Source organism: Atheta coriaria, unplaced genomic scaffold, assembly GCF_025399875.1.
Source record: "Atheta coriaria isolate IRGN ID8LTWV9N9 unplaced genomic scaffold, Caltech_Dcor_3.1 hic_scaffold_3_pilon, whole genome shotgun sequence".
NCBI lineage: Eukaryota > Metazoa > Arthropoda > Insecta > Coleoptera > Staphylinidae > Dalotia > Dalotia coriaria.
Window position 1 is genome coordinate 3,852,523 of NW_027045445.1, and position 26,183 is coordinate 3,878,705.

At 34.9% G+C, this 26,183-nt stretch overlaps 2 protein-coding genes and 1 long non-coding RNA gene across 4 annotated transcripts; 1 reads left to right on the forward strand and 2 right to left on the reverse strand.

Annotated features, from left to right (window-relative positions):
* The first annotated feature begins 1,211 nt into the window (after positions 1 to 1,211).
* Ret (Ret oncogene) lies at positions 1,212 to 25,519 on the forward strand. The gene is made up of 18 exons (XM_065318229.1): positions 1,212 to 1,755; positions 7,708 to 8,001; positions 8,094 to 8,387; positions 8,485 to 8,852; positions 12,394 to 12,565; positions 13,203 to 13,312; positions 15,531 to 15,646; positions 15,725 to 16,105; positions 18,886 to 19,055; positions 19,124 to 19,372; positions 19,891 to 20,150; positions 20,470 to 20,584; positions 21,835 to 22,024; positions 22,265 to 22,469; positions 22,592 to 22,721; positions 24,076 to 24,277; positions 24,374 to 24,564; positions 24,647 to 25,519. The coding sequence occupies exons 2-18, from the start codon at positions 7,740 to 7,742 to the stop codon at positions 24,937 to 24,939; spliced, it is 3,708 nt and encodes a 1,235-aa protein (XP_065174301.1). The 5' UTR covers positions 1,212 to 1,755; positions 7,708 to 7,739; the 3' UTR covers positions 24,940 to 25,519.
* LOC135789479 (uncharacterized) lies at positions 3,094 to 5,970 on the reverse strand. Of its 2 annotated transcripts, none has more exons than XM_065299324.1 (8): positions 5,792 to 5,970; positions 5,122 to 5,298; positions 4,812 to 5,066; positions 4,608 to 4,750; positions 4,261 to 4,531; positions 3,877 to 4,029; positions 3,570 to 3,748; positions 3,094 to 3,506 (listed from the first exon to the last, which is right to left on the reverse strand). In XM_065299324.1, exons 2-8 carry the CDS (start codon positions 5,281 to 5,283, stop codon positions 3,455 to 3,457), a joined length of 1,215 nt encoding a protein of 404 aa, XP_065155396.1. In that variant the 5' UTR covers positions 5,284 to 5,298; positions 5,792 to 5,970; the 3' UTR covers positions 3,094 to 3,454. The 2 variants fall into 2 exon arrangements, with proteins under 2 accessions (XP_065155396.1, XP_065155395.1); XM_065299323.1 differs by having other exon boundaries at positions 5,788 to 5,970.
* LOC135804363 (uncharacterized) lies at positions 15,600 to 16,350 on the reverse strand. The gene is made up of 3 exons (XR_010551055.1): positions 16,242 to 16,350; positions 15,686 to 15,814; positions 15,600 to 15,616 (listed from the first exon to the last, which is right to left on the reverse strand). It is a non-coding gene; the product is annotated as an uncharacterized lncRNA (long non-coding RNA).
* Positions 25,520 to 26,183: the final 664 nt, after the last annotated feature.

Sequence of the window (26,183 nt, forward strand, 5' to 3'; positions counted from 1 at the left end):
CCGGTTGCACCAGCTGATGCTTGCCTATAAAATCGTTTTTCTTTCGGTTCACATTCTTCAATTTTCTAATGTCCCACAATGTTTTTATTTTACGCCTATCAACTTTTAAATTTATTTGGACGATATTCTCCAAAGATGTAATTGGGTTTTATTTTTATTTCCTTGAAACCAATTAGGCAAATGAAGTTTAATTTGCCGAAATACTTATGATGAAAAACGAGATTCATACGAAAGAATGTTGGCATGATATGGGGCAATCATGCCGTAATAGAATCCTTTTAAAAATGAATATGCATTAACTGTGGGTCGTCCTGTCGCGTTCCCTCGTTTAACTTGGTCGCCGAAAACTGGACTAGTTGGGTCGTAAAACTTTTCATAATTAAATTCTCACTCGAAATTTATTCGTTTATACTTAGAAATATATAATTTTCGGTATGTGACGTATGAAATATACAAAACACTTTTAATAAAGCCATTACCCAAGAAGTGATAAAATAAAATTAACAGTAAATATTTTAGAATATTTTTTTGTACATAACATTCTTTAATAATATTTTGCTTTCCATTGCATGCATTACCTATTAGAGGTTCCAATTGACAGAGAGTAAATTGATTAGCGAAACTCGTGTCCGGTGAGTTGCTTCACGTTCTGCGCACACCCCTCTTAAATCTAACTTTATATTTTGACTCAAGATGGTGCTAGGATGCACATATTTGTGTTAAATTCCAAGCGACAATATCTCGACTCTTGTTTTGTTGATATCAGTAACACTCGTGTCCTTCGTGCGCGATCACGCGATTTTGTGCAGTGCATTGTGTTCGATTCTGTTTATTTACATTTTTAAACAGAATTTCGTGTATTCTAAACACAAAGTAAGCCTCAACATTATATAACACATCTTGATTCTTCAATTATTTTTAATACTTAGATTTAATTTAATAATTTATTTATACAAAATACGAAAATTAAAATTACGTAAACTTGACTTGTTTTCAAGAAAAAAAATTCAATTTTTTTTTAAATTTTGTTCATGTTTAATTTACTGCCCAGGCCTAAAATTCACCGCGAAGCAACGTTTTTCATATCTGTATGTATAAATAATTCGTCCTGATATTTATTTATTCATTGTTTTGTTTTTTCATACGTTTATATCCACCGCATTTTCTCCCTTCCGGCATCGCGCTGCTCATTTATCCGCTGAGCAAGTGAACACCGTCTCGTGTCAAGATAACTCACCAAGGCGTTTGAATACACTTAGTATACACAATGCACGCACACGGACACAGGCGCAAAAAATATCGTGCACATACACCGCACGGGGTCATAAAATTTCGAGGGTGTGTTGAATGCCGAACGAGGTGTGCGTGGGCGTTGCGACGTTTCGAACGCTCAAGCCATCGCGACGCCGCGCATAGTCCTGCACGCTTTTCAAGCGTCGAATAGTCCTGCTTGCTTCGCACGGCGAAACCAGTATAACGCGCGCGTCCCTACGAGCGTGAGTTCTGCACATCGTCCTTCGGAGGAATTAAACTTTGCGCGTAGAAAACACACAAAACAAAAATTAAAAAAATAAAATTATAATTAAAAATTTAGACAATGGTAATTGGCAGCCACATGGCAATTGGTAACGTGTTTTATATAAGTGCGAATGACATTGATTGACCAGGACAATTTAATTTTAATCGTGAAAATAATTTAAATATTTGTGAAAAATGAAGTTGTTTGCAATACTTTTGTGTTGTGGACAATTTCGGGTGAGTAAATTAACTTTATTATTAAAGCAAATACAAAAAAAATTGACCGTAATCAACTTTGTAAAACCGGTTAAATAAACAAAATATAATTTGATTAATCTGATCAAACTTGAATATAAAGTTCATTATTCAATTTTCATTCATTTCTTTCCAACTTTTGTTATTCTATCAAATGAAAACAACCAATTACATTTTAATTTTCTCACATTGTCGTAAAACATGCCTACAAATGAAGTAAAGCAAAAAAAGTTGCAAAAAGTGGGTGTACGCATTTATATTCCTCAATGAAGTCAAGTTTTTGGTGGGCGTTGAGCCTGCGATTGTATTCAAGGACACAAAATGAATGAGAGAAAAACTTTGGCATTGTTCCGTCTGCCGACGCTTTATGTTGATGAAGTCGTACGCGCCTGGAGCCTCGGATTTGATGATGGAAAACAAGGATTCATCGGAATTTCTCACTATGTGTCTTAAGATTTAACTGTGCGATTAGTCGCCGAGATAAAGTTCCTTACGAGTAGATATTCGTACAAAACATTACCGAATTCTTATTCTTAGAAAAATATAAACCCAGATATATTAGATATTGAATTTTTAATAACATTAAATTAAAAATCACAGATTTTAGTAAAATTGAATGAGTTTGTCCAGTCATCCTCCGTATTTTCTAGCAGGGATGAATCATAGCTGACCTTAACGTTTTTCCTCTCGTCGCGTCGCAGTAAAACTCGTAATCTATTGAATCCTACCACAGCGCAATGCAATATAAACGTATATATCCTAGTTGAGGAAATAAAATAGAGCGACGAGGCTACCACACGAGGGGATGCAATAATAATTCACGTCTCTTGCATTTTGCACGGAATCATCCGCTGGGCTCATCAACTCAACTGGTGAGCTCATCGGCCCTCATCGCATTTCCATATTATTCGGATTTATATGCATTGCAACTATTAGTTGGGAACATCAGACGCCTGCCCACTTTATGTAGATACATACAAACGTATGTGAAAAAATACGGCGTATGCAAACGCAACAGAGGAGAACGTGAAATGTATGAAAATATTTGCGAATGTTGTTGCCATTTCCACATATGAATGGGAATGGAAAAATCGTACATTGACCACGGGTAACACAAAGGGTAGACTCGGTAGACTTGCAGGCAGACAGTATTTGCATGGAAAGGAAAGAGGGTGAAAAAGGGTGCAAAGCTTGTTGAAAATAACACTTTTATGTGCAAATTTAATTCAGAACAAATTAAAATGTTTCAATCTAACTCCATCAAAACAAACAGTTTAGATTTATTTTAAATGGGTTATTTAATTAATAAATTATCTACAATTGAATATAAAAGTTTATTTCTTGCTTTTTAAATTTCATTAAATTTTAAATTAAATTTCACATTTAAATTGACGAAAAAATCACAAAATTATTTGCATACAAATATGGATTATTCTACATTAGTTTAAGCAGAGTTAATTGGTATGCAAACGGGTTTGCATAGATGTTATCATAATTTAAACACTGATTATAGTTCTCTGCCCCTCGCAGTTCTACTCACGAATGATTTTGATATATTAATCCAATTCAAATGCGTTAATTGCCGCTTACATTATATTACCTATTAATTCAACCATAAATACATGATAACAACTTTAATCCAAATAATTGATAGCACAATTTATTTAAATAATATATATATTCATTGAATTAATTTCATTTCTCGTAGAATCACCGTTCGGAATTTGCTTGCACTGAAAGAAATCATTATTTATATCGTTAGTCAGTAAAAAAATCTGTAACTTGAGAAAACTTACATGTTCCCGGAAAAAGTGTCATAAATAAATTTAATATTGGCTCGTTGCATGTCGACCGTATTGGCGATGTAACAAATATTCAAATATGAAACCATTACAATGAAGCACAACTCAGCTCCGGGCACTTTCTCCCAGAAATTTTCATTGAATGTCGTTTCTTTTAAATTTTCATAAAATATCTGAATGCAAAAGCAAATTATTTATTATTTTACTTTAAATGTAAAAAATTTACATAATTTAAAAATAGACAGGTGAAATCTATTTTCACACAAACAAAAATAGATTGTTCTATTATTGAATAATTTACCTGTAGCAATGTTACCAGTGCCGTCAATCCAAATTGTAAATTTGGTTCGATTATATAAGTGCTGCCTGCGAGCACGCCAGCCAACCCCGAATGGACTGCCCTTCGTTGTGCACTTTGAACGGAATCGATTTTCACCAGATTGCACATTATGTACTGTTAACATGCGTGCGGTTAGTAAAAAACTTATATAAAACTTAAAGCAATCTAAAGTGCTCAGCAGTAAAATATTAATAATGTTTCATTACAAATAGTGACATTTACAGCATAATATAAAGTGCTAGTTTTGTAATGTTGTTGTTGGAACCGCTTATCTGATTTGCATTCAAGTGACTTTCGATGTTAGTGTGAATATTTTATGTTTATACGATTTAAATGTTAACTTACTCGATAGATGACAGCATATAAACCAAGCACAGCACCAAATTTTAGGTTTTCTAGTTTTACTATAAATGATGGAATCAATTTTGGTTTCTTTATCATTAGAGCTGACTTTTTCATTATTATTTTGATTAGGTTCCATCCATAGCCGATGAAAAAATATTTTTTAAAACCTTCCTTGAGAAAGTTTGTGCAGTTATCCTGATGTGTGCACTTTTGGATGTTTTCTACGTTATCATCTGGGGCTTTCTCTTTAATTGGTTTTATGTCGTAAAACCTGGAAGTCAAAATTTCAGAATTTATCGCTAAATTTAGTTCAATGATGTTAAGTTTCAGGGTCTGGCGGGGATTACCAAAAGTTCAAAGATTTCAGCTTCTTGCGGGCCAAGAAATACATGACTAATCCATTTATTGCCATAAATTTTAATGTGTCGCGAAGCGGACTTCTTGTTATCAAATTCTTGGCTTCCAATTCATTAACCATTACTTCCAATGCCTTAAAAATTAGTTTTGAATATTATTTGAAGCAAAACCAGTTAAACCCACTGATTACTTACTAATGTGCTAATCATATATGAGTTAAGCCGACGATTTCGTTTGGTTTCACAAAAAATAGTCACCCCAACCATCACACCAATAGTAAGAAGAGTTTTCACATCAATTCGACCAAATAATGTCAGATATAAACATAAAGTCCCACTGGCAGCCATTGGAAATACTCCACCATAAATAACCGATCGTAAATATCCAAGGAAAATTTCCAAGAACTTCTCTTGGTTTAAATTTTTTGCTCCAACTAATGCAAGTTGCAACTAAAAATGATGACATTTTCACACATTGTTGGTTTATTTTCTGCAATTTACGTACTATATACACAGGAACGTAATACTTGGTACAGGCACGTGCTGCATTGAGAAAACACATGATTGCATTTGCCGAACAATGTTGATGTCCGGAAAAATGCAATGGCCGACATGATTTTATAAACGGAAAATCACACAACAGTTGCAACTTACTGAGTACCACCATTTTTACTCACTATGTCTATACATATACACAAATTATTATTAAACACACATTTTTTCTATGAAATTATTTATGGAACAACATTACTTTAGTTGGGTCTGGTATATAATGAAAATGTGTTATCACAAAATGTATATCGTTCCACAAACTTGATTTGAATTTTAAATCAAGCGTCACTAGACTAAAGGTGAACAGTTGTTCGAGTTGAAATTTGCATTTGCATATTTCGTTTGTTTTGTCATTGTGTTTCGAAAAATTATAGAAAAACATTTATGAATGTATTGCACAAACGCATGATTTTATCATATGCATTATTTTAATACGGTTTTAATGAAGTGCGATTATGATTCTTGCGATTCTTGCGTGCAAATTTGTACTTCATTAACAAATTATACAGTATGTCTTGTAGGCTATTAATTAAATCCAATTTTTTGGCATTTTTGTTTTAAAATGGAAAATTTATTCCAACTTTGTAAATGTAATTATAGGTTCTATTTATATACATACATACTGTTTTAAATGCGCTCCGTGCCGGTTGGTATATAATAATATAGGTATATATTAGTTAAATGTGAAAATGTTGGTAAAGGTTTGCGTGCAAACGACCGTTCCATTTCCATACAACCTTCGCACTCCTCATCGCCTCGTTAGGTCTCGCAACATTGCACCTGGCACCTGATTTTCACGTCCACAGCTGTTGCCTGCCTGCATTTTCCATTTTCTATTATAATGAGCCTCCTACCTAAGTATTGGTAGGGGAATCAGCGCTGAATAGAACTTGTAGGATTTAGTTATTTACCCGCTGTGCACTTTATGCGGAAATTGAAGAATATCTAGTCAAACAACATTTATTTTTCACGATTTGAAATGTATAGCAATGCAATAAGTGCAATAAAACGCAGTTGCACACATTATTGATCTGTTTTTTATTACTTTAATGCGTAGGTAGTAAAATTATCCGATATTATTAACCTTGAACTTGCCCTACACCTTTATTTCTAAACAGTTTTTGTATCTAATAATAATATAGAGTAATGTGATGAGTAGGAAATTAATCAGATAAGAAAAATGAAATGTAACGTGTAAAGGATAATTACAATAATGTACTTTTATTATGTGTACACGACTCATTTAATATTACTTTTAAAAATATGGATTTTAATTCGATTTGAAGACCATTATGTTATTTATTATTAATAATTGTTTACGTAAATTTGAGGAATGTAATATAATAAATTTACCTTTTTTGTGTTCAAAGTTACTTTGAGCAAATAGTTTATGTCATGATGTGGTATATTGGTGGTGGAGTGGAATTTAATAATTTAAAGTGTAGCACACTGAACCTAACAAAGGAAATATGTTTGCTTAGTGATCACAAACGACACGTTCTCGCATAAGTAATGTATAACCTTTCTAATATTGACGAAAAAATACTTTATAAAATTCTTGAGGTAGATTTTTCTATATTTATAACTGTGAATAATTAAATATGAACAATTCTGGAGTTTTTAATATGCAGAGCTTTTAGTGGAGGCGTGATAAAAAATCAAACAATATAAAATGAAAAGAACGCAAAACGAAGAAAACTTAAATGATAAATGCGAGCGCATAAAAATGCTGGCGGCGTTTTTAATTACAACCAACGCGCTCAACAGTTTGTGAGCTCTTCACGTTTTAACCGCTCAAGCCATTACGAAAAGCGGGAAAAGTCACAGCAGCATGTACCACAAACACCAAAGCAACGAATTGTAATTGTGCATAGACTGACATGAATTCGTGATAATATGCAAAAAATTAAACAAATTTATTTTAAATTTACTATCTTTTTTACAGTAAAAAAGCTAATTGCAAGCTGCTGTACTATTTATTAACATACTTTTTAAACTGTGGTTTGGAATAATTGTTGCTATCGATCAGTATAAATATTTTATAAGCATGCCAATGTTTCGCATTGGTGGGTAGGCAGAACAATCCTTCATCCATTCGCAATGCATTATGGCGGACAAGTTGAAAAGGTCAACATCTGTATGCTCGCTACATGACATTGCAAAGCAATTACACCAGGGTATCAATCTGTTTTTATTTGCACAAAAAATATGAATATTTGTAAAATAATAAACTAGACACGTACAAAACATGAACAAATATAATTTGACGCAAAAATATAATGTAAATTTTGATAGAGATATAAAATTCATTTCAATCTGAGTATATATTTTACGTTTTACTATTTACTATTTAATTGTCGTAGTATGTACAAAAGCGTAGGTTTTAATCCCTTAATAAAAAAATCGTAAAATATTACAACTAACACGTTTTGCTAAGCGTACAACGCCAAAATACATCATGCACTCTCGTTTATCATTGTTTTTCATTTAAATCTTAGATTAATTAATTTTTGCGTCTGCGTTTCTTGCCTGTTTCCAGATGTGCACCATACACAAGGCGCCTATTTCTCCATGGGCAACCTCAAGCTGACGATTCCGTCCTTTGTCAGCAAGGAGCATCGTGTCCTCACTCATCTCTACACTCTACCGCATGAAGCAGCCGATGAAAATCATGTCAGCGCCAACGTGGGAAGAGAAACTTCAAATAAAGCTACAGGCCCCAACAAGACGCTAAAGTACGTGCTGCATGACAACAAAAATCATTTCGAGATAGTGGATGGTAAAAATTTAGCGTTCACTGAAGCGTTTATTCGTCGATCAGGAGAAGACAAAAGTAAGTGTAGATGTTTTTAGTGATAGAAATCAATGGTTTTTCCAGCAATATTTTTTCTTAACGCACGTGATGTGCTTACTTTATGATTGCAGACCTGTCGACCCTTGCGGTGAAGATATCTGTCGAGGACAGCAGTGGGCATCTAGATAACACCACGGTCACCGTGGACGTGATGAGGTTTGGGCCGGTTGGTGAAAGTAAAAAGATCCCTGAGCGTGCGAAGGGCTACGAATGCGATTTCCTTCTCAGTAATCTGTGCTATTGGCAAGCCGCCGATTATCGCATCTACGAGAATCGTCGGCCGTCGATTGTGGGCACGTTAGGGTCATCCTATCTGCAATCACTATGCCCCGGCTATCGAATTAATTACACCATAGCCAATCAAGGTAACGAACCTAATTTAATTCGGTTTTTAGTAAAAATACTCGTACATACAAAAATAAAAATTTAGTCAAACTAAAAACATCTTTTATTAACTTTCAGACGATCGAATAAGTCTAAGTGCCGGTTATGCAGATAAAGATAATGACGTGGGTCTTAATGCAAATAATCATCGCAATATTAAAAGTGATTTAAAAGACGAGAGACAATTGTGGAAAATTCGTACGCTGAAACCTTTAGAGCGAGATTTTCAACGTTCGCCGGTTCACGAGCATAACTTACGCAAGAAGCGATTCGCTGGGGAGTTGATTAACTTTACGGTCCACTGTTTCATCGAGGATATCAACGGTTCACAACGAAAAGAAAGTAGGAAGTTATCTCTCAAGGTGCTGGATGAAAACGACAATCCGCCCAAACATCAGGACGACTCGGAGATTTTCATAAAATACGATCATCCCAAACTGCAAAAGGTAAGTCGAATTTTCTAAAAATAGTAAACATTCAAGTTTATTATCGTCAAGCGTAGAAAACAACGAAAAAGTTGTACTTTTGCCGGCAGCTATTTAGTAATCTTCTATTTCCTGCGAATAGCGTGGAATTATTTTTATTTTTATATGCGAGGATCGTTTTGGGAATTTCTTCATCGAAAGGCTTTAGGTGTTTTTGCGAACGAATCCGCAGCAAGAAAAATTGATTTATTGACGTTTTCGGCTGCGGCTTTTTTGTTTAGACAATCTTCCAATATCTCAGTTAATCGAAGTTATTCTGTCCTCTATCGAAAGTTTTTCGTTTAAAGAACATTTTGATGAGCCAATTTCATTTATATAATTTTTTTGTGCTTCAAAGTGGAAAAAATAAAATAAAAGTTAATTGTATCTTTCTGGGAGTCATTCCAATGTGCATGTTTGCGGAATAAAATAACTGGCATTGAAATTTACGTTTATAGTCTTCGATACGGAGTCACATTTCCACTTCAGTAATTGCATGTCGTTAGAGAGGTATCTTTGAGTACATTTATGTATTTCAACCAGCATATGTGCGCCAATTGAACGCTTAGTGTCCTATCTATCGATTTATATGCTGTGCAATATACGATTTTGCATTGCGGCCAATGTGCAACCGAGGAATAAACGGATTACAAGGACGAAGTGGTATCTCATCGGCATCCAGTTTACAATAACGCGATCAAACAGAAATTTACGCGTGTTAACACAAATTTGCATCACGTACGCTGGTTATTGAAATATAAACAAAGGATTTATCCATCTACCTATCGTAATTGGTGGATCATTGAAATTCACGTTAAAGGACTGCAATGCCGGGATTCATGGAATCACTATGTTTACGTTTTCTATGATCTGTGAATACACCACATATTTTGTAAAGATACATTTGTATCATATGTATATTTGCGAGATAGATCGTCTGTCACAGCCAGCCGCTCTCGCATGAAAAATCCATTCAGATATAAGGATGAATAGGCGCTGATGAAATATCCATACGGATTGTGAATATTTGGGCCAAATCGCTTGACATTTTTGTGGCCACATTTTTTTCCGCTTTTGTTTTCGCATTTTTATGTTGATGCGGCGGAATGAAACGAAGTAAATATAGAAAAATTGCGGATGTCCGAAGTGTTGAATCATGAAAATGGAAATCTTGAAAGTTGTTGTGTTTGCGGCTGGATATACAAATAAGAAGCGGAATGTTACAGAACTGCGATTGAATATAAATTGCTCACAATTCGAATATTTCCGAGACGCGCCTTGTCCGAAATCGAATCGGCGGACGCGGGAAATAACACTTGCGATTCTCTTCCATCATTTTCATGGATGCTATCCGGACTGTCAATACGTTTCTAGTTGACTTAGGTCTCCTGTTCATGTAAACCACACGACTTGTACCGGGATTGTCAATTGTAAGACGACCGTCAATTGTCGATTATATCACAACTGACAATAAACTGTGATTTAATAAATAATCAATAATGTTATTATTAGGAATTTGACTATGTCGTATTCTTCGTAATACAAGAAGCAAACAAAATAAACGCGATAAAAATGAAAGGTGTGATACATCCGATCAAATAATTTCGAATCAATAAAATGCCAAAGTTGAATGTCAATCATTATATGATAACAAAAGATACACAAACCTAAACAGTGTATAACTTGAATGAAAGCATTAAAACAGCGAGTTTCATGATTTTAATCTGTTAAAAGCGTTGAAAATGGTTTCCAGCTTAAAAACTTGTCTACAAGATGCATTTCAACGCTTTTATTGCTTCTTCTTTTTCAACCACTGCTTTTCATCTCTTTCCAAAGTTTTCGAAGGCGTCCATTTGATGATGTTGAAGAGTAAAAGGATTTTCTAATCTGCTAACCACTAAAAGACACTTTCAAGACTTACTCCGAAGTTGAAAGCATATAATGCAAAACTAATGTTAAAGTAAGAGGACTTGTTACTTGAAGCTAAACTTTATTAGGTACTACATACACGTTCTAACTTGTTGAGGTTTGACATATGTGTTCTTGGAAAACCTGATTTTGTTATGATAAAAACAAATTCTTAGATTTTTATTATCGTCCACAAATAGATGTCGTGTTTAGATGAAATTATTTTTTTATAATACACGTTTTGCAAATATTACATTTTTTAAAGAGTTTTGGGATCACGATATCCTGCTTATACTTGCTTGCGGTTTCATGCTCGAGCAACTAACAATTGAGAAATTCATAATAAATTCGCGTGCGCCATTAAGCTCCAAAAGCAAAGCAGCTTTCCTCCGGAAAGCAATGAAAGGAAATAACATGCCATGGTACAGTTAATAAGTTGGTGCCTTGCACATTTTTGTTTTGACAGCATACATAGAAAAAAATAAAAACAAGTTTTATTACTTCCAATATTTTAATATTCAAATTTTAATTGTCGTTTTGTTAATATTTACCTTTCCGTTTTTGACTTCAGAAATTTCGATTAAATTTTAAAGTAAACACGAAGTTATTACAAGTTTGCATTTTTAGCCAGTGATTAATTTATTAATGAAGTGGCATTTACGCAGATCTTACTTAATTAATTCACCGCACCGTTATACGGATTCGATTACCCGACATTTAACAACGTGGCATTTAACTCGCCGGTGCTGGTAGTTACCGTCTTTCACGCTTAAGGGTTTTAACGGGTTGCAGTTTATGCCGATGACGTCGCCGGCGCAACTAATTAATTAAATTTCCATTGCGGCACCTCAATCTCTTCCCCTTATCAACCCTCACTTTATTATATTCAACCGGTTAACATCGGTCGCAATTTCGGCGGCACGAAGTTAGTGTTTTGGTATACCGCTACAACTCTAAAATTCTATATTAATTACGTACAGATGTTCGTGCACATAATACAAATTGAATTTGGGCTGATACAATTGTTTGACAACAAAAGCTGGGATTAATCTGTCTGATTTTCTATCCTCTGTAGGTAATGAATGAATAATTAATTACATTATCTTGTGGAACTAAATGAAATGAATTCATAATTCTAATTAAAAGTTAGAAGTTTGCGTAGTATATTTTTTTTCTTTTGTGGCATTGACTTTGAACTATGAACTTATCAAAAGAAAGAACGCGTGTAAATTGTGAAGGGTTTAATATGAAGTGGTGTTTGTGTTTGTGTGGTTGAAAAGCGCAACTTGTTAATTGCGTTCGTAAAACGCGCGAGCAATCGATTAAACATGTAAACTTGCGTGTGAGGCTAACAAACACAAAGCATGCTGGAATAAATTGAGATTCAGAAACTTCGTATCACAAAATCATAAAGCACGCTAGCTGCGAAAAGAAAAGTCGTAATAATTGCAAGGGGGTTTTAATTGTTTTTGTTTGAAGGACAAAATGCAGAGAGTGATAAAACCTTAATGAATTCTAAAAACTTTTTATACCGTACCGGATTTATGAATGCAATAAAACACAGAAAACCTATTTAGATAAATTGTTAATTTTTTCATTTTTTCATTTTTTACAGAAAAAAATTGATTTAGAACATCGCCAAACTTTGATATTCATTGACCTGGATTCACCTGCTGTGAACTCCCACAAAGTTAAACTTCTAAACGATACTTTAGATCTTTTTGATGTAAAGTGTAATGAAAGTGAAGATGACAGATATGGCGAACCGCAAACTATAATATCATGTGGTAAGTATCAAATAATTTTATTTTTATGTTCTGTACGGGTGATAAAGGCCTCAACCTTTGTAATTTACACTAATTATAATGGCAAGATATAATGGGTGATAGCACGACCATTAGACAACAATACCTTCAACCCTAATGCAAAATCTGAAATTATTGCTAATTAAACCCCGTCCCAACCTGTTCGTTGTGACGACACATTGTTAACTTGACATTAAGACCTTCATCTATCTACCACACCTTGCTTTATGAACCGAGTAGTTCCTAACTGTCATGGTGGTTAGATAATTAGAGACTAATTAATCGGATAGTCGCAGGTGGTTGAAGCAGTGGCGCACGACGAGGATTACTTGAATCGACATGCTTCAACATAATGCGTCCTGGCATTTACGTTGACCCAACCCATTCTCAGAAATTTGGTACGTTCTGGGAGCTTGGGCAGAACGTGTTATTTATTAGCGTCATTTGCAAATTTATATCAATGTGCGTCATTTCTACTGTCTCATGCGTTTCAATAATATTAACGTAATTACAAAAATGCTAAGTAACCAAGGACGTGGAGGTTTATCACATGCTTCCAGAAAATTAAACAATTATCTGCTTTATGAGTGTTATTAATGTGCTGTTCTTTTTGTCGTAGATTTACACTTTAAGCGTGAAGTTGATTTGGACGCTATTAACGTCAGTAATTATACGGTTATACTGCAAATTAATGATACTACAATGATGCCAGGACATGGACCTACTTTTGTAAGTAAATTTTACTATTTTTAGTGTAAAATGGAAAATTGGGAAGACATAATGTGGAAAATTGCTAGGTTTCCACCTTTGAATAATGCTATAAAGCTTTAGGAATTTATTATTCGCTGATAACGGTTTATCGTTCGCTGACTTTCGCGTTCGGGTGAATTTAATTCTATGCCAGGTTGCAGTGCACCGTTAAACCCTCTACCGTTTACGTGTACAGATATAAACTAAAAGCGCATATCTTATTAGTACGAGCTAAAGGGGAACGAAAGAACCCAAGCGTGAAGACATTTATCGTCTGATAGCAAGATAAGTTAGAGCTTTTAGTTCTAACTAATTTCATGTTTTGTTTTTGCTTGAATGTTGCTCCAAAAAGGTTAAAATATATTATAAAATAGAAAATGTGTTGAAATTGTTGAAATATGCTGAAATGGGTGATGAGCAAAGTGCTATATAGATATTAACATCAGGGATTTTCCATGAAAAACGTACAATAACGTTACGGATCCCGGAACGCGACGGCATGGCAGGTTCCAGGTTTAGTTGGGAAACCGGGAAAGCGGTTGCGCCAGTAAACTGATGCGCAGATGCACGCAGATGCATAAATTTATCACGGTAGTGAGCAGTAATATTGCAAAGGGTCATACCAACGCTGCGGCTATGACCACTCAGGAACAAAATTCATGCTTTATTGTTTTGTTGGAATTTATAACTGCGTTTTCAAGAATAGGACAGTTTTAAGTGTTTCTGAAAATACGAATTTTTCTATGGTTGTTGAACATGTTGTATATGATTTTATCAATAGGACGAATTCAATTTTCCACGCCATGACCTAGATGCAGATGCACAAAGATAGTTTCTGGAAATTTGAGTTTATGTGATGTTTACAATCATTTTACAAAGTAGTCAATTGCAAAAAGTCAGAAAATAGGGGTGGGCGTCCGCAATGAGCGATCGGAATCGAAGATGTGATGCGACTCAATAACGACTGTGCATTGTGGTCGCTTCGCGCTGCTCTTTTATACTGGGATTACCCTTAAAAAGTGGTGGGGGAAATCAAGTGCAGGTACCTGCGCAAACTAGTTGGGTCTTAGGGTCACAATATGTTTGCTCCACTGATCCTTCCTAATAAGTCTCGGTACTGCGCAGTTATTTAGAACTAAATTTCAACACTTTATTAGAATTTGTCAAACGCCGAATTGAGTTCAGAAGTTCTAGAGCCCCGGAACGACCTTGAGTTTTTTGTTTTCTTTTTAGTAGAGAAAATTTAGGCGTGCTGGCGACGTAAGTAAAAAAGGACAATAAAATGAAGCAATAAAACTAAGGACGGTCCTTTGACAAACTAGAGCGAACGAACAACCGTCGACGGAAATTTTATCTGAAGCTTCTTATCAAATGATTTATGCTCTGGTTGTTTTCTTCCATTATTATAATTTCGCTCTTCCTTTTTCGTTTCTTTAACTTGCGCCTGTGAAAGCGTCGCTGCTTACATTGTTCATTTTTTGTCAAGCTACGTACTTTACATAATCCTTTTTGTAATCTGCAAGGAACACTCTTGCCTCTTGGATGCATGCATTATGCTTTAAACATGTGGGCGACTTTATGGTGTCAAACGCGGTGGAATTTATGTTTATTTTAGTCAAAATGAATTCAGACCTGTACAACAAAACTCAACAAAACTCAACAAAAAAGTTCTGTAAATACGCAAGGTCTGCAGGAATCAACAGGATATAAATTTACATCCCAAAAGAAAATAAAAAATTACACGCCATGAAAATAAATCAATTAAAATAGATCCCAATTTTCCCCATTTGAGCATTACTACCGCTTGGAATTTTATACACTCATCATTTTTATCACTTCTATAATTGAGTACATATTACCTGGAACTCGATCACCTCGGTATGAGAGAGGCGTAAGCAATCGAGGAGTGTAATAAAACATAGACATAATGAAACGCCTAACGGCACTCATATCGGCCTGGTTTACCTGCCATGTCTCTAACGACACTGGTTTAATTTCCTGTCGAGCCTTTTTAGCACCGGCGTCAATCGAATATGAGAACGAATAAGTCTCGAGAGGGTGATAAATCAAACAGTATCGATTCACTCAGGTACTTGGGAACATGCTGAAATTGCACATTCTACTAGGTTAACATCACAACCATCACTAAGAAAAATAAAATTAACGCAGTAATTGTATAAACATTGTTTAATTCAAGGCACGCGTACCGATACATCTAACTCATCCAAAGGACAACCGACTTAAAACGTTGATACCTCCCAAGGATGTTCCGCCTCTACTTCTCTACAAACAACGAGATTATACGATTTTTAGGTGAATATATTTTCGCTCATTTCTTGTCACAACACGTACCCAACTATACAATTCCCTTTGGTAAATGTTTGTTTGCAGATTGGCAGCACCATTAGCGCGTGTAGCCAATCCCCCTTTACCGGTTGCATCAAACATTGGGAACTTCACTCTCCTTGCCCGGAAAGCATCCTATTTGAAAACGTTCAATATTACAAAGAGCGAGGGCATTATCTACGTGAACAATATAACTAGTTTGTGGAATTCAGAGAGTTCGGTGCGGTTGGACGTGCAATGGGAACGTGATGGAAAATTGGAAGTGGATCAACTACGCATTGCCATTTACGAGGAAGCATCAAACACCTGCCATCATCTGCATGACAACCTGACAAAATGGTCGCACTGCACGAGTATTTCGAATCCGTATGATTGCAAAACCGCATGCGCGATTGGAACCGGTGGACACTCCAGCGTTGCAAAATCGTAAGTAGAGCTTATATAATTCAGTAATTAATCACGCCGTCACTGATGTCAATTGTCATACTTAATCTCAACGGGGTCTCAATGACAAAAAGCATGATTTATGTGCATAATTAAGCGTGCCAAACGGCTTACTTACTCATTGCTACTTTCCTAGTAGATAGATGAGTTCTAACTTCCGAAGACTACAGAAATTCTAAGCTTTCGTAGTATTCAGTAGACAATCTGGTGCTGACACGAATTCGACGTGAAAGATTATTGCTATCGCTCAAATTTGCTCCCTGCTTTTATACTCCACAACTCTTGTCATCGTTGTTAGGAATTCTGAGTACTCGTATCTCATGTCTTGTGAATTGTGGAAATTGGTGTAATTCACAATAATATATTAAATTTTTTGCACTACTGTCATTGCTCAGTTATATATAATTTATTTTATTTGGAAGTCTTTCAAAATACTCGAAAGTTAAAGTGCAGGGAGCGTAACAATTTCTAAATGTCACAACAATGATTCTGAAGTGATGTTCGAGCAATTTCATATTGCATTACCAAGAATAATAGCGAAGCCGAATAATGCAGTGACGATTATGCTGGAACCAGGACTGAAACTTTGTTTGAAAGCAGTTAGAATACAAGAACTTGTTAGGGAATGTTATCACTCTCGTCAGCTAATTAGCGGAGATCACATTTGTGTGGAAATTTCACGTTGGAATAATTCGGGGAAATTGCAGTTATGATTGATACATTTCCGCAAATGTCAACACGTGTGGAATACAAGTATTTGTAACTTGTTAAATCCCTTTTAATTAATTTAAATTACAATTTAATTTATCTCAGAGAGAAAATAATTTTTTTTTTTTTATTTTTTGTTTACCAAGGGAATTATTGATCCCTTATACTCATACATAGTTTATAGCTCTAATAACTTAGTATGACTTTAGTCCTTTGACGTATAAAGTTTATACCTTTACAGCATTTATAGTATTTTAAGCTTTTACAACTTAAGTTTGCGACGATCGTAAAATTAAGCAATAACTAATTCAGCAGTACGAAGTTAATCCATAAAACAACGCCGTACTTGTTTTGATTCACCTACCTGTTGTGTTGATATGCCAACGATAAAATCCTTTAATCAAAGGACTAGTACGCGTGTAAGAGACTAAACATAAACATAAACATGTATTTTAATTCCAGCGTGGAAAAATACATGGAAAATGAAGACACAAACAAAATAGAGAATTGTACATTATTTAAAAAGGTCTGGAAAAACATTGTTGTCGAGTAGGTAAATAACTGACGCTCTAAAACGTAAAAGAATACAAAAGGGAAAATAGCCTTGTTCATTTTGCATTTCTATGTAGGTACATAAAGTTAATTACTCTCGCGCATTAAAACTACGGTAGTATACTTTTTAACGCATATTAAAATTAACTTCTAGGTCAGAAGCTAAAAATTTCATACTGCGTATTGGAAACAACATAAAAACAAGTTTATACACATTTTTATTGCAATACTGCGGTTAATTCCAGGAATATTTTTTTGAATTAGATTTTTTGCGAAGAAAAAAATGTCGTTTCAGCAAGAATCATTAATCACACGTTATTTGTATGATTTGCGCCATGCGGTGGAGACATGTGTGACGGTTTCGCATAGTTTTATTTAACAAATTACATAGCTACACCTCGTAGTGTAATTTTATCATCCTGTTACTAGATTATTTCCAAGGTTGTGTACCCGCCTCCTTCGTAGATATACCTGTTAAAATAATAGATGTTGCGGGAACGCTGATACGACGCTGCGATTAATTCACGACGCGAAATATATGATCACGTCAGGACGACATTTAGGTAGAAGGTTCGTATATGCAAGGATTGCGTGCAGAAATCAACCATTTCTCTGCATTGTGAGACGAGTGATAATGACTAGGATGATAATTAATATTTGGGAATATTACAAGATTCATGTAGTGGATTTCTAAGCATATGTTTTAATAATACTTCAGAATATGATAAATGTATATTATTCTGTATGCCATCTTCATAAATTTACGCTATAAATTCAGGAAGAATTTTTTTCTTATGGTGACAATTCAATTTTTCTCATTTTGGAATCTTTTCAAGTGATAAAGCGGTGAACGAACCTGTATTATACTTTTGGTATATCTCCACGCAATGAGTACATGTTTGTACAGTTTGTGCAATTTGTTCCGCTCTACATTGCATGTGGTTTTCAGTTTGTTCACGACATACAATTCGTCTTCATTTCAATTTCTATTGAGTTTGTATGCCGTTTCCGATAGTTTGCATTAAAGATTTATTTCGCAAGAATATTTCACTTATTTTATCGAGTAGATACAGCCAAAGGGAAATATAATTAATTGTGCAACAATTTATACTCTGAATTTTCTATCATAAAGTGGTCAGAAATTAAATTTGTTTTTTAATGCAAAGAGTAAAGTTTAATTAAAACATTATGAATTATTATTACTCACATTTACACCCCCTACTAAGCACACCGTAATTTCACTAAAAGTTTGGGTTTTACGAAGTTATAAGAAGAGCAAACGTTTTCAACGAAAGCATAAACTTGCATCTCGCTCGCAGTGTTTTGTTACAAACTAGATAATGGTTTTATGCACTTTCTTCTGTCTGAAACTCATTAATGACAAACTTTCTAACTGGAAATTGATATAGCAAATTCTTTTTAGTACCAAAATTAACATTTCCAAGAAATGTTCCTAAACAGAAAGACATTATATACTCAACTAGGTTTTACTTTATATTCAGGAAAAGTGGATCAACAACACGTTGTCAATGGAGAGGCAATGAAACTGTCACCATTATGGAAACCACGAATTTGTACCAAACTTGCACTGTCGATACAGAGACATGTCCTGATGGACGCTGTGACAGCCTGGAACAAATGAATTCAATACTGTGCCCTCTTGACTGCACTAGTAAGTTCCAACGAAACTACACAAATCAATACTAAAATAAAACACTTCTTTTTTGCTGTTTCCTGTAGGCAGCTCAGTTGTTCCAACAGCTCTAAATCCACTCACTGGAAGAGGCATCGCGCGTGCAGCAGGCGTCTGCACATGCACGAGGGCACAATGCGTTTGCGGAGAAAAAATCAGCAAGTCGCTAAAGGCACAAGAAGAAAAGAAGAGGAAGCGGGCCAAGGATTTAAGCAACAAGACTACAAGCGGCAACTTCGAGAACGTTACGACCGCGTTGCCGGTTGAGGTCGTTCCGAATTTGAGCCGCCATGTCGGTAAGTCTCCTGCTGCTGTTACTTATTTCTAACATTCACGTAGATACTAGGATCTTATCATGTTAATAAGGACATTGAGGATGGTTTTATGAAGCATATGGGAGTTACCCGGAATAGACTGTAATGTGAAATGTGAAACCCGAAGGCTAAAAGTAGAAAATTTGTCAAGTTGGCGAAATTGCCAAAGTTGCAACCGTACGAGTCTGATGAGATGCAATTAGGTTAATTGAATTCAAACAGCTTGGCTTAATATGATGATTTTTTTCGTAGTAATGTGGCAACATGTTGAGATGTCATTTTTATATGTTTTTTAATGTTTTTTATCTCGCATCTCATTTTGATCAGCGTGTTTCCAGTTTGTTAGACAAACACCGTGTTTTGGCATCATGTTGACACAAGAAGATTGGATCAGAAGTGAGCTCGTGAGAGAAAACTAGGGATCATCTGCAATTTACGAATGTTGACTTTAGCGGCATGTTCAGTTTTTTTCTCTTTACTTGATTTATTTCTATTTCTAGGAATGGAAATTGCTTCGTGTGGTTCCGGTTGCTTACTGGGCATCCTCGCTGTGTGTGTTTTTGTGCTTACGACCATCGGGTCTATCGTGGTGTGTTGGAGGCTTGGTAAGGTACATAAAGTGCGGGGGAAGTTTAATTCCGATCACAACGACTTGTCCGCGCCTCTCTCCGATTATATTGATAGGGGATTACTGCCCGAAAATGCTATCACTCTCAACTTTGACATGACAACCTCCTTGGCGCACAACACTAAAGTTACTGTAAGTATATTGATACCATTTAATTAACTTGCATTTCCAAGAACTGTAAATTTAATTAAGCAAACTAGTAGTAATCAAAATTTATATGGGTATTACTTGAAAGCAAACCGTTAAAATAGATTCATTTGCATTTACATTTATTCAAATAACTTTGATATACATTTCCAAACTGGTAATATTACAAAATTTTTGCTATTTTTAAATTTTCTTTGAATCTATCCATCTAATAATCCAATAATTGGCAAATGCATATGAAATAAAGTGGGTTACCATGTCGCAAGTCATAGTAATTTCACTTTTTTGCTCTCTCTCCGCACAGCCGGATCCCAAATGGGAATTTCCACGCAGCCAACTGTTCATCGAACAAACCCTCGGTGAAGGTGAATTCGGACGAGTATTACGAGCGCGTGCAAAGGACATTTCTGGACATTCCGGTACGTAATTTTATATTCACAAATTCCAGCAAGTAATCAAATCTTGTTAGGTGTGGAATGTAAAAAGTACCAACCACGATAAAGAACTTACGAAAAAGAACAATCAAATTAAAATGTATGAATTGCAAATTTTTATTATTTTACGCGAAAAATGAAAAAAAAACTTACGCAGAATAAGCTTATCGCTAAATGTCTATCTTCATCCACTCCGTTGATTATGCGAATGATTAATGAGCGTTTTATTCCGAAGCCGAAAAGCTGGAAACAAAGCCGCATTGCGTATTCTAGGTAATGTTTACTCAGACACACAAGTCGTATGATGTGTGGGTCAGGTTTGTTTGAGTTGGGTAGAACTATTCAAGTATTGCCCAAAAATTCAACACCCACGTGTCGACGCATCACTTCATTCATTAATAACGCCTTTTGTGAATTTGCAAAAGCGAGTTCTCATCGAATTTCGATTGATTTTTCATTAAATCAACATCAAACTGTTTTTCAATTGTTACAATTGGAAAAATTCATTTGGAAGATGGGAATTAAAACATTATACACCTTTTCAAGTAGATTTCAAAAGCAGAACTCACTTCAATCAAATAAGTGAGCAGTTTATTGGGAATTTAATGCGGGGACTGGCGCTGGCAGTAAATGTAAAGCAACACCACAAGCAATTAAAACTTTATTCCATTATAAGTAAATTTCTGCGCATATCCGGAGTTAGACATTTGTTTTCGTTTTGTTTTCTTAATTGCAAATTGAATTCTAAACAAAAAGTCAATAAAATTCATGTTTGCTGCAAATAACTCTACGGAAAGTCTGCATCTAATGATTAATGGGTGGTGTAGCCTTGTTGAAGTTAGTTTTTTTCTAACGTAATGTATACTCGTCCTTTTATTCTTCACATTGTTTTCCACTTTTAATTGAATTTGCCTTGATACTTGTGCTGCTTACACATCTGCAGCATTGGCACAGTTGGCACTAGATAGTATCGCTGGAGAAGAATGAACTTGAAACTTTTATTTTATTATTCTTGGAACGCGTTCGGGAAATTTGCGCACTGTAAGTTCAAGTGCAAAACAAAGTCGTATAACGAAGATTTTCTCTTTGCCGCTATTTGCCGCAGACAAACTTTCTTTCCGAACGTTCTTTAATTGCCGAAAAGTCTTCAATTGCCTGCCAAACTCAATCTTTTTAAGTGATGGAAACAGACAGTAAAAAACGATCAGTAAGTTAAATGAGTATATTTTTTAAAGGTTACACGATCGTCGCAGTGAAGACATTGAAAGACGATGCACGCGATGGTGAACTGACCGACTTGCTCTCTGAATATCACCTACTAAAAGAAGTGTCGCATCCCAATATCATCAAACTTTTGGGCGCGTCTACTCTCCCTGGAGGACCAGTTTATTTGATTATTGAGTATGCACAGTACGGGTCCTTGAGGTAATCTAATATATCAACAAAAACACACCTACGTTTTTAAATATTTATCTGCTTTTACTGCATTTTTTCTTTTAGTTGTTCCTACTTGCTTTCGATGCTCTCCTGAGAAATTACATTTTTCATTTGAGTTGGGTTTTTGTTTGTTTATTATTTAGTAGGTATATATTATTTAGAAACTATGAATTTACCCAACACGAACACGACGGTATTTATTGTCATTCATTCATCTTGGTTGTTTAGGAGCTATCTGAGACGAAGTCGGCACTTAAAATCTGAAACGCATCTGCCGCGTGTTGTTTCATGCATGGTCGACGAAGCAATGTTAGCGCCGGCGACGCCCAATGATAACTACGATGAGCCGAAGACTTGCAAGGTGACGCCGAAGGACATCCTCTCGTTTGCTTGGCAAATCGCCAACGGGATGACTTATCTCAGTGAAATTAAGGTAGGATTTCCTTGTGTATATCAGCTTGTATAATCCACAGTATAATTTATAGATAGAGATAAATACTAGAAAACAAAAAGGATATGACACATTTGTGTAAAAATAAAAATGATGCTTTTCAGTTGGTTCATCGTGACCTGGCGGCTCGTAATGTCCTTCTGTCGAAAGAAAAAGTCTGCAAAATATCCGATTTTGGCCTGACCCGTGATATTTACGAGGACGACGCGTATTTTAAGCGTAGCAAGGGGCGAGGTAGGTTTCCGTACTTCTTTCTATAGGTTTTTCTTTCATTTATCAGTTCCAAAATCGCCGTTTCAAGGGTCTCAGGACGTTCGTCTTTTATGGATGGCTACTTAACGTTTTCTATTCATGTTCATTGGCGATCTCACGGTCGATTGAACTTTGCAGGCGCTGCGCCATCATTCTCTCATTAATTGCTAACGTGGTCTTACCGTTTAGTAATAAACAAAGGAATGAAAAGAAAACAAATTTCAACTGTAGGCAATAAAAAGACCCAATTTCTTTTGTTAATGGCAGATATGCCTGGAATATCAAACAAAAACCCGTCATTTAATTACTTTGAACGAATGATTTTTACTTTTTAGAGCTGAGTAGTTGTTTTATAATTTTATTGATCTTTAGATGCCAATTAATACAATGAACTGACCATTACACGTGAATTAGGGTCTATTGTACGTAGGCGTTGGGTGGCGATCTCTTCGGGTACGCGTTCCTAGTTTGGTGCTCAATTTTCCAAGAAGGATTTGCGGACGTTTATAGTACATGCTTCGTGCGTTTTACAACCGTATTAGTTAGTCCAATGTTTCGTAGCCTGATACGACGCTTTTATCTTTGCACTGAAATATGCCTTTGTATTTTATTTGCGGGAACTATAGGATTTTCTGCGGTTCTGTTGGCATTTTATATCATAAATAATGCTAATATAATTTTCATATAAAAATAAAAATGTTCATGCATTATTCAATTTTAGTTTTTTTAATATAAATTAATTTAAATAAAAGTGGAAAAATGATAAATGGTTATCTTTAATTCAAAAAGAAAAACTCGAAAAGAATTTACATATTTATGAATTCATTTTAAATTTAAAACGAAAGAATGAAAAGAAAATTAAGTTTTTCGATAAGCGGTAAATTATTGCAAAACAAGAAAACGGGAAACAAAGTTGTTACAAAGTTTAAAACTTATTTAAAATTCTGAACTAAACCCGCATACAACATTCATCGCTCTTGATAATATCGATTTAAACTTTTTTACGTTTACTCGTACACTATGTATGGATGCATAAAAGTCAATATTTGAAAATTTAGTTTCGAAGTTCAGCCGGCTATGACTGAACAATACTTTTATATAAAGTTTCATTGATTTTGTGAATGTTCATAGTTTACAGTTTAAATAGGTCGTGATTTAAACTGACGTTATTTGTATTTCTGCAAGTTTTCTCTTGTGCGAAATTCTAAAATCCGCAAACAGATTTATGCATGATTTATATCAAAATAATTTACTTCGACATCTGATGTGCATAGTTATTCTGAATTGTGAAATTGTTATATCCCCCGAATTATACAACATGCATAACAACTTTTAGTGCCCGTAAAGTGGATGGCACCCGAATCTCTCTCGGATCACGTCTATACTTGCAAATCAGATGTGTGGAGCTATGGGATTCTGATCTGGGAATTGGTAACGCTTGGAGCTACGCCATATCCTGGCATACAAGTTCAAAACTTGTTTCATTTGCTTACTTCGGGGTATAGAATGGAACGACCCGAAAACTGCTCTGTGCCATTGTAAGTTTATTGCATTTATCACAAGCAAATACTTTTATAGCTTGACCATGGACGCAAATAATATTATGGTCCACTTACAACTCCATTTATTTATAGATATAAGATTATGAAAAGTTGCTGGACTATTGAAGCTGAACAGCGTCCAAGTTTTCATGATTTGTCAAACAAATTCGAAAAAATGTTGGAGGATCAAGTTGAATATTTGGATCTAACCGCAAATGCCATCCACAACAGAAGTTATTTCTGTACAATAAATGGAGAGACTGATGATGGCATGGATAACCAGGGTAATTATTATATAAATTTTAATTAAATATTTTATAAAGTTGCGTTGTTCTTGTTAAAAGTTTGTATGACATGTAATTTTAGACGTAATGAAAAGCGTCGATAAAGATGACAATGATGCTGAAGATGAGCTGGAAACAAACTTGGAAAAGAATTCCCCGCGAGGTAAGTTCCGCAGCACCGAACAGCAAGTCGAGAAGAAAATTAGCAACCTGTTGGAGAACAACAACGAACTCATTCCGGAACTCAGTCCACTGAAAACTGGCTACGAAACTCCGATTAAAACGCAGTACGCTAACTCCGATACTGCAATGGTTGCGTCTGATCCCATACAATATTATACCAACATGGAAGCGTCAAAAAATGTAATTAAATAACTTGTTCATTGCGATTTTATCTTTTTGTGTGATAGTAAAAAACATAGCTGCTCCGTATTTCTAACTCTTGATTGTAAGAAGATTTGGATACTTGATAATGAACGACGAAAACAATTAAATGTTACTACAAACATTTATTGATTGCTTATAACGAAAAAGGAGACTGAAATGATGATTAATCAAAACTGCAAGTGTATAGTAAACTTATTAGTACCTATTTGTACCTGTTATGTTTGCTTTTACTTATTCTATTATTCTAAATTTAGGCTTTCATGAAATCTTTAAAAGAAGCTGAAAGCATTTAGTATCTCTGTGTGAAAGAAGGTAATTTCAAATGCAGATATAAAATTTATACACACTTGTTACTTCAAAAACTGAACAAACGATTGCATGAACTAATCTATAAGTGTATGTAAAATTAAATGTGTATTTTCTTAAGGAAATGTTTGAAACATGAATATTTTCGGTACAATTTATATTTTCCAAAAATGCTTCGTTTCATTTGATTTTAATGATGTATCATTATGTACTGCAAATATATTTAAATATAATTATAAGGAACTACAAGATTGGATTTCAACGATTGTTTCTGTTTACTAAACATTTAATGATTCTTAATTTACGGAAAATTCTCTATAAGCTAAATTATTAAAATCGGAAAAATACTAGTAATAATCGGGATATGCGTTTGCTGTTTTCGGAAGACACGTGTAAACTATGTGAAAATCGTCCTCCAAATATGATGGGTTTTATCGTTTTGTGAAGTTGCCGTAGAGATTTCCAATAATACATTACTATATTACATTTTGTTTAGGTGCACATCAGAACTGTTTCGATTTCAAACGAATAAACACGCTTATCGGGGTTTGTGTATAAACAACTTTTTATATCGTGCAAACGTGCGCAATGCTGCTCTCGCGCTACGAACGTTCGACCGTTTCAGTCTGTTCTTACCTGCACGCGGCTCGACATCTTTCTTTCATTCATTCCAATTACATTACATTTTATTATTGATTAAAAATCAGCATTAATTACGGCACCTAATGACAACAGAGTGTAGAGTGTTTTGCTAAGGATGATTTGCGTTTAAAATGATTATAAAACTCGTGTTTACATGTGCGTGTCGGCTATTGAATTATTTCGATGCTGAGAATTGGAATTAGAAACTTTTTTTTCATTGATTTGGATTAAATTAACTGCATTACATTTTAATGATTAAAAAGCTACATAAATATCGGCACTTA

Excerpts from the sequence above, each read along its gene's own strand:
- LOC135789479 (XM_065299324.1), bottom strand. The coding sequence starts at position 5,283 with ATGGTGGTACTCAGTAAGTTGCAACTGTTGTGTGATTTTCCGTTTATA. Across the intron at positions 5,067-5,121 it reads ATTACGTTCCTGTGTATATA|TTGCAACTTGCATTAGTTGG; the intron begins GTACGTAAATTG and ends CATCATTTTTAG. Across the intron at positions 4,751-4,811 it reads CATATATGATTAGCACATTA|GCATTGGAAGTAATGGTTAA; the intron begins GTAAGTAATCAG and ends CTAATTTTTAAG.
- Ret (XM_065318229.1), top strand. The coding sequence starts at position 7,740 with ATGGGCAACCTCAAGCTGACGATTCCGTCCTTTGTCAGCAAGGAGCAT. Across the intron at positions 19,373-19,890 it reads GAATTTGAGCCGCCATGTCG|GAATGGAAATTGCTTCGTGT; the intron begins GTAAGTCTCCTG and ends TTCTATTTCTAG. Across the intron at positions 20,585-21,834 it reads GGACATTTCTGGACATTCCG|GTTACACGATCGTCGCAGTG; the intron begins GTACGTAATTTT and ends TATTTTTTAAAG.